Source organism: Helobdella robusta (assembly GCF_000326865.2).
Source record: "Helobdella robusta unplaced genomic scaffold HELROscaffold_2, whole genome shotgun sequence".
Taxonomy (NCBI): Eukaryota; Metazoa; Annelida; class Clitellata; order Rhynchobdellida; family Glossiphoniidae; genus Helobdella; species Helobdella robusta.
In genome coordinates, this window is record NW_008704083.1 from 7,025,683 (window position 1) to 7,037,205 (window position 11,523).

Sequence of the window (11,523 nt, forward strand, 5' to 3'; positions counted from 1 at the left end):
GTGTGATTGGATCCGTTAGTTAACATTTTATTTTAGTCTGTGTCAAAGACCACAACATTCTTTTATTCTTAGTTTTAACTTTTTTATATCTTACACATTGCAAATGAAAAAAAAATCATATCAATTTTAAAATTAACGTTAACATTACATTTTTTAATAACAGGCAAAGCATTATGGTTTGAACTTTCAAAGAGGTTTTTGTGCAACCAGAGTACTGTCTGGAAAATTGGTGATACATTTTATTTTATATATTTTATATTTGACAAAATGTCAAAATCAGAAAATTTATTTTTTATGAATATCATATTATTATTATGACATTTTGTTTGAATTTACAATTTACACATTAAGAAGTTGTTTGAAAATTTTTTGTTCTGTACTAGGTATAGAAGAGAGTGTAGGTTTTGTTTTTTGGTGGTAGTACTTACTGCCAGGTACTAGTAATCTGGTGCAAGGAGTAGTAGTGTATTTTTTGTTTTTTAGTTGTATGTGGTTAAGCCATTTATTTATTTGAAATAGATTTGATGAAGTTTTTATGAAAAAAAATAGTTTACAAAGTGTAATTGAGTTGCTTCAATAAAAGGCCAAAGCTAAAAGAAATTAAAATCAAGCAAATATAATTAATTTTTTTGTCAATGACTTAAGATATTAAGAAACTGCTTTAAAAAATTTGTCCATCATCTTCTCTTTACATGCCATTTTTTAGTTATTTTAACACTAATGTTTCTCAACAACAAGATGACAGTTCGTGATGCACTGAACACTGCCATGGATGAAGAACTTCGAAGGGATGAAAAAGTTTTTCTCATGGGGGAAGAAGTGGCTCAGTATGATGGAGCTTACAAGGTCTTACTGATGAATTATCTATGATTTTACAATTCTAATTTTTTATTACAAAACTCAGACTAATAGTTTACTGAATAGAACATAGTTAAAGAATATTTTTCTATATGTATCTGAATAGGAAACTCATGTACTCATGTAGAAACGTCTGTACCCTGATGTTTGGATTTATTCCACATTTTGTGACTTGACATAAATTTGAGTATTTTCAATTTAAAATCTTGATCCCATGGTGGATTCCTATTTATAATTTTGTTGATTTTCATTGCTTATGTTTACAATTTTATTACAATGGATTTAAATTTTTGTTTATTGTTTATGTCAACAAACAGGTGAGTAAAGGACTATGGAAAAAGTATGGAGACAAAAGAATCAAAGACACTCCAATTACTGAGGTTCTGCCATTTTTATATGTTTGTTCAATTTTTAATAAATAATCTCTCTTTTTTTTCATTTGCTAGATGGGATTTGCTGGGGTAGCTGTCGGAGCAGCAATGGTAACTACATTTTTCATTTGTTCGTTTTTATAACATGCAAAAACACATCCAGCTTTTTTTAAATCAAGGTGTTAAATATTATTTTCAGGCTGGTTTGAGACCCATTTGTGAATTTATGACATTCAACTTTTCTATGCAAGCTATTGATCAAGTTAGTGATCGTTTCAGAAATTGTTTGCTCAGTCTTTTAATAGTAAAATCTCTCTACCATCACCATCATCATTATTGTTTATAACTCACTCTTTCTAGAGATATTCTGCCAGCAAATATTTTAAATTTGCCAAATTCAAAAATAATCTCATCTTAATAATTTTAATGAATAATAAATTAATAATCTTAATAAATAATCTTAAATTATCTGGTGACATATTCAATTTTTTGTGAATGAAATTCATATGTTACAAGTTGTTTGTGGCATCAGTGATTTTTTTTCAACTCCTTTCCTGTCAGTTGCATTGGTTTATCCATAGTCAGAAAACCTATCCATTAATGCAAACCAGCATCTAAATTTTTTATTACATCTGTTAGTTTTTTATTTAAATTTTTTTTTTATAAATTCCAGGTAATCAATTCAGCAGCCAAAACGTTTTACATGTCTGCTGGAAAAGTTTGTTTGCAACTTTTTTATTTTAGAATTTTGTTTGGTGAATCATTATTTTAGATGCTAAATGTTATTTGGTTCAAGTTGTAACATGAATTACAATTTAAGTTGTAACATTTAATTAATAAAATTTACAAGTAACTGATTCACTTCAATGTGTGCTCGCTTATAAATATTAATGTGCTCTTCTGTTTGGAAATGTTCCTAGGTCTCTGTTCCAATAGTGTTTCGAGGCCCAAATGGTTCTGCCTCAGGGGTAGCTGCTCAACATTCTCAATGTTATGCTGCCTGGTATGGTCACTGTCCTGGTTTGAAGGTTTTCTCCGTATACAACTCTGAAGATGCCAGAGGAATGTTGAAGACTGCCATCAGAGATAATGATCCTGGTACTTGTCGTTATTTTTCATTTCATCATTGTAAAATTCACAGGTGATAATGATTTTTTAAGTATCATTAAACTTTTAATTGACTCAATATCCAAGCATTCATAATTGTTTTATTTGTTAAGTAATTGTCCTTGAAAATGAGTTGATGTATGGAGTGACATTTGAGGTATCAGATGAAGCACTCTCTGAAGATTTTCTCATACCCTTTGGAAAAGCTAAAATTGAGAGAGCAGGTCAGTTTCTCTTTACAGTCAATTGCGAAATAATGTTTTATTTTAAATTGTTCAATGTTAGCTGATCAATAATGTCAGTTTGTTTATCTTTTATAAAATAGTTTTTTAGTTTGGGCAGGTATGTGTTAATTGAGTTCTCTGTTATGAAACTTGAAACAGTATATTTACGTATTTTGTTCTCATCATAGAAACTGAGATTTGTTTAATGAAAATTAAAAAATTGTATTGTCAATTTTAGGTAAGGATGTGACGATAGTGTCCCACTCAAGAATGGTTGGATTTTCACTGGATGCTGCCAAGGAACTCGAACAGGTGGGCATAGATTGTGAAGTTATCAATCTTAGATCCATCAGACCCATGGATGAAGAAACTATTATACAATCTGTCATGAAGACTAATCATTTGGTCACTGTTGAAGGCGGGTGGCCGCAATTTGGTGTCGGAGCTGAGATTGCAGCAAAAATTATGGAAGGTTAGGAAATGTATTGATTATTATTTTTGTAATGTTTCTTGAAGGTGTTGCTTGCATTTTTCTTACTAATGCAAACATTTTATGTCTTATTTCAAATTGATGGCATTATAAAGTATAACAAGGAAAGTACTGGATGCTATGTTTAGAAATAATTATTGTATTTACAATAATGGATCATAACGATTTTATTTACAAAAGGCCCAGCCTTCAGTTACCTAGATGCTCCACTAATACGAATCACTGGAGCTGATGTTCCTACTCCATACGCGCAGTTGCTTGAACAGAATGCGTTTCCACAAGTTCACAATATCACCAATTCCATAAAACGCCTACTAAGCAAAAAAATTGCGTCTAAAGCTTAAGAAGAATTGTAAACTATGTTGAATGATCTATTTCCTTTTTAAATGTTTATTTTTACTTATTGACATTTATCATGTTTTATTGATAAATTTGATACCTAATACGTTTAAAGAGTTTACAACGTTAAAACCATTAACATTTTTCGTAAATTGTTAAGTAGATGATGTTACGAACTGCATTTTCTAGCTTAGTTTCTGATGCGATAGGAAAGATTTGTAAATTTAAATCTCCATTTTTCATTTGATTGTATTTTTAATAAATTTCGTGTTTGATTGTTGTGGTAAATGGTCCTCAATGAATTTTACAGAGATGGGTTTTGAGATCTATTCTGAGTTTCGTAAGTGGTGGAGAAGTAGTTAGAAAAGGAGGTAAAGAGTTCCAGAGAAAAGGGCCAGAAAAAACAAGAGCATTTTAAGAATATGAGCGTTTTACAAGAGTTGGGAAAAAGTGCGAACGAGATGACGATAGTAAACCGGAGCGTTTTTTTAGGCTTAAATAACATATGAGATAAGTAATACTGAAGAAATAATTTGAATTGAAACTTGTACATTAATAAGCAAATTTTAAAAGTTGTTCTATATATTAAGGTAGACAAAGAGAACTAGATATGGAGATAAATGAAGAAAGATAAGGACACGAGCAACTAGAAAAGCAGCAGTTATAAACTTTATTTCAGGATTAGACTGTAGAATCAGAAAGACCATAGTAGAGTGAAATAAATCTAATGAAGCAACGAACAAATCGTTCACTTGAATGGCTCGTCTGTGGCGTGACAAAATTATATGAATCTGAACGTGACAATCATGATAGGTATATATTATATCCATGGTGACAATCCTAAAAATTATTGAAAATTTAATGTTAAACTGTTAAATGAAATGGTTCAAAATGTAAAATTATTTGCATTTACGATAAGTTTAATTCAAGATTCTCTTTTAAACAGATTCACTTCTAATTAATGTTAATTTATTATTATTAGAGTGCGCTATTTGGTATCTTCGGCAAATAAACACCCACAATAAAATGGCGACGTTTCCTACAATTTCTTCTGTACGTATCGTTATTTAAATTATTAATGTCGCGTTTTATTGCTTTTAAAACTGCATAATAAGTTTATGGATTTTTTGATATATTTTTAATAAATGATTTATGATCATCCTACTTTTTTCATTCATCAAATTTTATTTTAATTTTAAATCAGATAATTCATTTTAATTTTCAATTTTTAAATTTTAGTCCTGGTTTGGTTAGCGTTTGCGGCAGTACTTGCATCTTGGGTTTTTTCTATTATTAATTCGTTTCGGTTGGTTTTTTAATTTTTATTTCTGTCAAATATTTTTATTTTAAATAAATAAATAATTTTATTTAAATTTATTTTATTTAGTAATTAATTTAATTAACTTGCTGACTTCAATTCTAAGTTCTACTGAAACTCAAAATTAAATTTAAAAAGAATTGTTTTTTGTTTTGTTTTTTTTTAATTTTTTTACTATCTAGTTTTAAGTTTAATTTTTAAAACTTGTTTTTGTTTCAGTTTGTGACTGATTGAATATTATGTTTTATATTCAAATTCTATGCATGAGTGTAATTATTATTAATTTAGCAAATGAAAAATGATCAAGGATATTTTTACCAATAGTTATAAAAAATCTAAATTTTAAGTTCACACATATATAATATTTATTATAATACTATAAATACACAAATGTTCATTTATTATTTTATTTAACTTTTTCAATATACAAACGGACACAATGCTATAGATAGGGTTGTGAATCAAATAATAGGCAATTTAATTTTGCATGTACAGTGTTTATGTCAGAGTTTTTGAGCAATACCAAATTTATATTTTTAATTCAATTAAATCAAGACAGATTTTTTATAAGTTTGTATAGTTATTCAAGCAAGTTTAAATTCATTTTCATTTTGCTAACTACCTAGTACAGAAATTTGTCTTAGTGAATATTTTTGAGTACATTTCAATCTATTTAAATTTTTTATTTGTTAGATTGCTGGTCAACATATATTAATCTATGAAACATTCTTCAAACAAGTAAGTTTCACTACAAATTAAAGATGCAACTTATAGTTATCTTGAATTAATTGTTACCAGGTTGACCTAAAAGGCAAAGGTAACATTGGTGCTGTACAAGCAGCTAATTTTCTTAAAAAATCTGAACTTAAAGAATCAATATTATCAGATGTTAGTATATTTTTTTTACTACATTTTGTAACCACGATTACAACTACCAATGCAATAAACTTTTGCTTTTTTATGTATATATTTGGAATTAACATGGTGATCATGCTTCTATTTTTTTTACATTTTTGTTCTTTTACTCCAACGTTTTTATTTTATACTGAACCTAACATCCTGAAACATAGATATGGGACTTGGCAGATCCCCAGGGGAGGGGGTTCTTGGACAAACAAGGATTTTATGTGGCTCTTAAGTTGATAGCTGTGGTGCAGAGTGGCAGAGAGGTTGATGCCAAGTATCTTACACTTGATCTGCCCCCACCTAGTTTTGTAAGATTGATTTATTTTATATTCTGTTTTTTTTGTATTATTTGTCATTTATGATGATTTTTTTAACAATTTAAGGAGCCAAATACTACAAAGCCAACAATTTCAAATGTGATTACAAATAATACTTCAAAGATCACAAGTGTTACAAATGATGTCAAGAAAGACAAGAGTTTGGATGGAGAGTGGGGAATACCAGTCAGTAATTCCATGTTTTTTCTTGTTTATTCATTATAAACTACTGTATTTATATTTGCATTGAATGCTTGATTAATTGTTTTAATTTGTTTTATTTTCTATTTCAATTCAGTTGACGGAGCGGTTGAAGTATGACCAAATATTTGATACATTGAACCCAGTTGAAGGGTTGATTCCTGGCAACAAAGTCAAACCAGTAGGTTAACTTTTAACACATTCAGAAAATTTTGTTATATATATTATGCATCTTATCTATTTTAATGACACTTTTAAAAGTCAACATTTGATCGAGTTCCCTGTGAAGCAATCAAGTGGAGTCTACGTCGACAACTCATTCCAGAATATCTTGTTCGACTTGTGATGGAATTGTATACGAATACTAAGACTCTTGTCAGCACAACGGTTGGAAACACAGATGCATTTGACATCGGCGTTGGAGTTCACCAAGGCTCGATTCTCAGTCCACTTTTATTTATAACTGTGATGGAAGAAATCACAAAACCGATATGCACTAGTATATGCTGATGATATCATTTTAACAGCCACGTCTGAGCAGAATGCAGCACAGATGTTTGAAGATTGGAACACCAGACTCGCCGATCATGGATTCAAAGTCAACATCAGCAAAACCAAAGCAATGAACACTGGTGAACCCATCCAATCCACAGCTACTGTACGATGGCCCTGTTCAGTTTGTAAAGCTGGTGTAGGTAAGAATTCAATCAAGTGTCAGCAGTGTAACCAGTGGTGTCACAAACGTTCTTCAAAAATAGTTGGTACTTTATCTAAAGTGTCCAATTTTGTTTGTCCTGTTTGCATCAATCCACAACAACAAATTCAAAATAGCACTGTTTTTGAAGCCATTAAAATAGAGAAAGTCACATCGTTTCAATATCTAGGGGATGTTCTGGATTGTACTGGAACAGCTGAAGCTGCCGTTCGAGCACGCATACGTGCAGCCTGGAATAAATGGCATCTCCTTGCCTTTATATTGATGCGGCGTGACATCCCACTACTACTACGATCAAGACTTTATAAATCTGTGATATGTCCGGTGTTGTTATATGGTGCAGAAACATGGCCAATGACAACCAAACTGGAACAACAACTTCAACGAACCGACATGAAAATGCTCCGATGGATGCAACGAATTAGTCTGAAGGACCACATCAAATCTACCAAAATCCTGCGTCGTGCTCGTTTAGATGATATAAAGGACGAATGCCGGCAACACCGTCTGCGGTGGTTTGGTCATGTCAAACGAAGTGGAAACAGTGCCATAACTTTTCTTGCAGATGTTGAAGTACCTGGCACACGTCCCAAAGGCCGTCCAAAGAAGTCCTGGTCGCAAACAATTGAGCAAGACATGAAAGCTCTAAATTTAAATGAAATGGATACAACTGATCGTCTAATTTGGCGCAAAAAGTTGATGGCAAAGAAAACAACGTCCTACCTCGGGAAACCGGGTCTCTGGACGCAAAACGAAGATTGATTGATTGATTAAAAGTCAACCATTTCATTTAAGATTTTTGTTTATGATGAATGTTGAAATAACTAAATGATTCATTAAAATTTTTTAATATGTCATGCTTTGAAGATACTGTTGAACTCAAAACTGCCAGTAGATGTGCTGGGTCAGGTGTGGGATTTGAGTGATATTGACGGAGATGGCTCACTCGACAGGGAAGAATTTTCTGTGGTATGCTCTTTATTGTTTATTTCTTTTATAATCAATTTGATGCCACATAATTTGGATGTTTTTCAAGGCAATGAACTTGGTATATAAAGCCTTACAAAAAATTCCTGTTCCATCTGCATTGCCTCCAGAAATGGTTCCCCCGAATAAACGAAAGCAAAAAATTGTTCCTTCATCCAATCCCACAACAGTAACAACAAAGATATTATCACTTCCTCCTGATAAGGCAGATAAGAATGCTGGTGAAAATGATTGCACAAACGAGGTAAAATTACCAACTGGCCAATGTGTTCAGCTCAAAATTTTAAAATTTGTACTAAGAGAAAGCAATTACCCGCTAATTTTTAAATTTTTCATGCAGACCAAAGTCCAACCATCAACGTCTTGCTTGTCATCATCTGGAAATTCTCAACCTCCTCACACAGTAGGTTGGGTGGTGACTCCTCAAGCTAAGGCCCAGTGTGATGAATTGTTCGTGAAGGCTGATACAGATAAGGATGGATATGTTAGTGGATCAGAGATTAAAAGAATATTCATCAAATCTGGACTGCCTCAACCTGTATTAGCTAAGATATGGTTTGTTAATTTGTTTGTTATATTTTTGGATTTGATTAATTGTTAAATTTAGAATAATTATAACATGTTGCATGTGTTACATCTAGTTTTTTACATTCTGTTACATCTCATTCACTTCTTTTTTAAACATTTCCATGTATATATTTTATCATTTTATAATGTTCAGGAGTTTGTGTGACACAAAGAATCAAGGCAAGTTGAACAAAGATCAGTTTGCACTTGCCATGCACCTGATCCAGCAAAAATTGAAGGGTGTTGATGTGCCCAACAAACTGGCACAAAACATGATTCCACCATCTGCGAGGAGAAACTCATTGGGAGTAAGTTTGTATCATCACAAACATTCAATAATTTTCTGATTTCGTCACTAACAGGATTATTCCACTGTTGAAATTATTTAGAATTATTTTTTTAGTTGATTTCAAAGTAATTTTATTAAAAACGTGATGGTTTTAGTATTTTACACCATTGGTATAACTGTAGCATTGCCATTTAATGACATTTTATCACAAAACATTAAAATGACGTCATTCAAAACTACAAAATGTTGTCATAACATAATATGACACAAGCCTGAAATTTATTTAAAGGATAACGTTCCACCGCCTGGAACAGTGTATGACATGAACACACCTGGCATCAAGGAAATTGAACTGTTGACTGCAGATATTGAAAAGATTAAAATGTTTGTTTGTTTGTTTTAACGGATGGAATTGTTCATGAAATGTTTAAAATAGTTTGGAAAATTGTTTGTGTACTTTGGCTTATGATTTAAAATGACTGTTATTTTTTATATATCTGAATTTTTCATATAAAATTGATTACCTTGATAGCAGTTGCAAGAAATTTTGATACTTATGGTTAATTTATAACTGAATTATTCAAGTTCTAAAGTATTTTGCTATGTTTCAAATTCATAAAAAAAATTTGCAAATTATCATTTTTAATTTTGCAATCTTCTTTGCCAGACATTATAAATTACTGCTGCATTCTGCATAATCATCATCTTACTAGAGCTAAACAGAAATCAGACGCTGAAAAATTGGCACTGAATGAGACAATAAAATCATTTGAGAGTGACTTCATATCACTTCAGCAAGAGATTGATGTCGTCGTTGAGGCAGTGAAGCAGTTGAACAACCAGAAGAATGAGGCACAAAAGAGGCTCGACGAATTGGACAATAAGGTTTGTTTCTTTTTTGACAGCAGTTGGACATTTTTTCCTTTACAGGTGTTATAAAAGCTTGAGCTTATTTTTCTGTGGTTCCATTGTTATTTTATTAACATTTTTAAAAAAATTGATTTTTTTTTGGTTTTGTAGAAAGTTCAAATGGAGAAGGCTATCAAATCAAATGAAGACCTCAAAGACAAACAACACAAAAAGGTTCCTATAAATTATTACTATGCCTTGTAATATAATTTTTTTTAATGTTATCAATGAGTCATATCAAATGATTGTCATGTTACTTTTCATATAGATATTTTAAAACAATTTTCAGTAAGTATTCTTAGCTGTTAGCTGTAGACTTTAAACTGTGTTATACATTGTTAGCTTGAAATTGAAACTGTTTGCCTAGGTGGCTATTTTTTGTTAAAATATCTCATTTGACCAATTTTTGTTAAATTAATTGTGCATTTAAGTTTTGGAGAAGGTCTTTGAAATTGGTTGGATGATTGATTGATTAACTGATTGATTAATTAGTTAATTGTTTTTTATTATATTACAAGATCCTTGATTTGAAGGAACAATTGAGTAACAAGGACAATCTGAACAAAGTATACTGTGTCTTATTTGCTTGATCTTCTATTGATTAGATTTTATGATGTGATAATGACGTGGAGTGATATGAAGTCACTCTCAAATGATGTATAAACGATTTATGTATATATATATGTGTATGTTGTGTACTTAAGTGTTTGCGCCGGACAAAGTGTGTGTGCGTGATTACATTATCAAATTCTTCTCATTGATGTTCAAAATTTCATGCCATTAGACAATTGAAGAAGATATGAAATCGAAGAGGCAAGAATTAAATGCATTGAGACAACAAGAGATGGATTTGGAAATGAAGTTTGAAGTAGGCAACCAATTCATCCTATTTTTTATTTTTTTAACCTTTGAATTTAAATTTTAACCTTTCAAATTTTCCAGGCTAGCTACAGACGTTTGGTTCAACTTTCAAAACTGTTGCATGGCTCTCAGGCACAAATTAGCCAGGCTGAAAACAACATTGAAAAATTAAATGACTGCAAGAAAGAAGTTTGTTATTGCTCGTTTTTCAGCCAAAACAAAAGTACAATTTATATTGGTTGATTATTACTTTTAAAATACTTTCCAGATTACAAACAGTTTGCATTTGTATGACCGCATGATGAACAATGAGATAACAGAGCAAGAAGCTCTTACATGCGGTGATCTTCGTGTTTCCTCACCAACCCTCAACTTTGACCTCTCTTCGTTTGATGCGATGGTTAAGTGTTGTTATTCTGTTTAGTAAATTAGCTGATGGTTACTAGTATTTATAGAAATTAAAATAATGTTTCAAATTGAAAATAAATGAATTTCATTGATCAGAAAACTATTTGGAATAGTTTTTTTTACATTGTTGCATATCGTTAATTGTTCTGTTTGTATTCGAATTAGTCTGACATGGTTCAGATGAGTCACGAGGAAATGGAAGAATTTCAGGCAAAATTGTCAGCCATTCAATCTGGAGAAGATTGTTAGTATTTATTTTCTTTTTTAGATGTGCATATTTGGGGAAATTTTTTTGCTTCCATTTGTATGAGTTCAGAATATCTCATGAAATTTAATTGTAATAAAATTGTAAATAAAGTAGATGAATCTGAAGAAAAAGAATGTGCTAAAAATGATGATGACGTAAAAGAGGTGGACAAGGTGGAAGGTAAACAAGCTGAAGATGAAACTCCTTGGACTGATGTTCCATTTGCTAAGACCTGTGGTGAGATATGATGTAGTCAATTGATTTTATTTATTTAGTTTTGACGTTTTAATTATTCTATTATTTTATAATTTGTTCTGCAAATTCTTCTACAAACTTCTAGCTACCAATGATCCTTTTTCCATTGGGTTTGTCACAAGTGATTTTGCAAAGTCTCCAATTAATGTAAGAT

The 11,523-nt window shown here is 31.1% G+C and overlaps 2 protein-coding genes across 2 annotated transcripts; both read left to right on the forward strand.

The window, feature by feature from the left end:
* Positions 1-738: 738 nt before the first annotated feature.
* HELRODRAFT_155705 (hypothetical protein) lies at positions 739-3,394 on the forward strand (the record flags this gene model as incomplete). Its single annotated transcript, XM_009017557.1, has 9 exons — positions 739-846; positions 1,176-1,238; positions 1,305-1,340; positions 1,429-1,491; positions 1,903-1,947; positions 2,150-2,327; positions 2,450-2,560; positions 2,799-3,032; positions 3,231-3,394. 9 exons carry the CDS (start codon positions 739-741, stop codon positions 3,392-3,394), a joined length of 1,002 nt encoding a protein of 333 aa, XP_009015805.1.
* A 2,108-nt stretch (positions 3,395-5,502) lies between these two features.
* HELRODRAFT_64374 (hypothetical protein) lies at positions 5,503-9,628 on the forward strand (the record flags this gene model as incomplete). The annotated part of the gene is made up of 10 exons (XM_009017558.1): positions 5,503-5,595; positions 5,778-5,921; positions 6,000-6,062; positions 6,229-6,312; positions 7,714-7,815; positions 7,883-8,054; positions 8,181-8,388; positions 8,555-8,708; positions 8,979-9,073; positions 9,403-9,628. Coding segments are annotated over 10 exons (1,341 nt in total), but the record flags the coding sequence as incomplete, so codon positions are not given.
* Between the last annotated feature and the right edge of the window lie 1,895 nt (positions 9,629-11,523).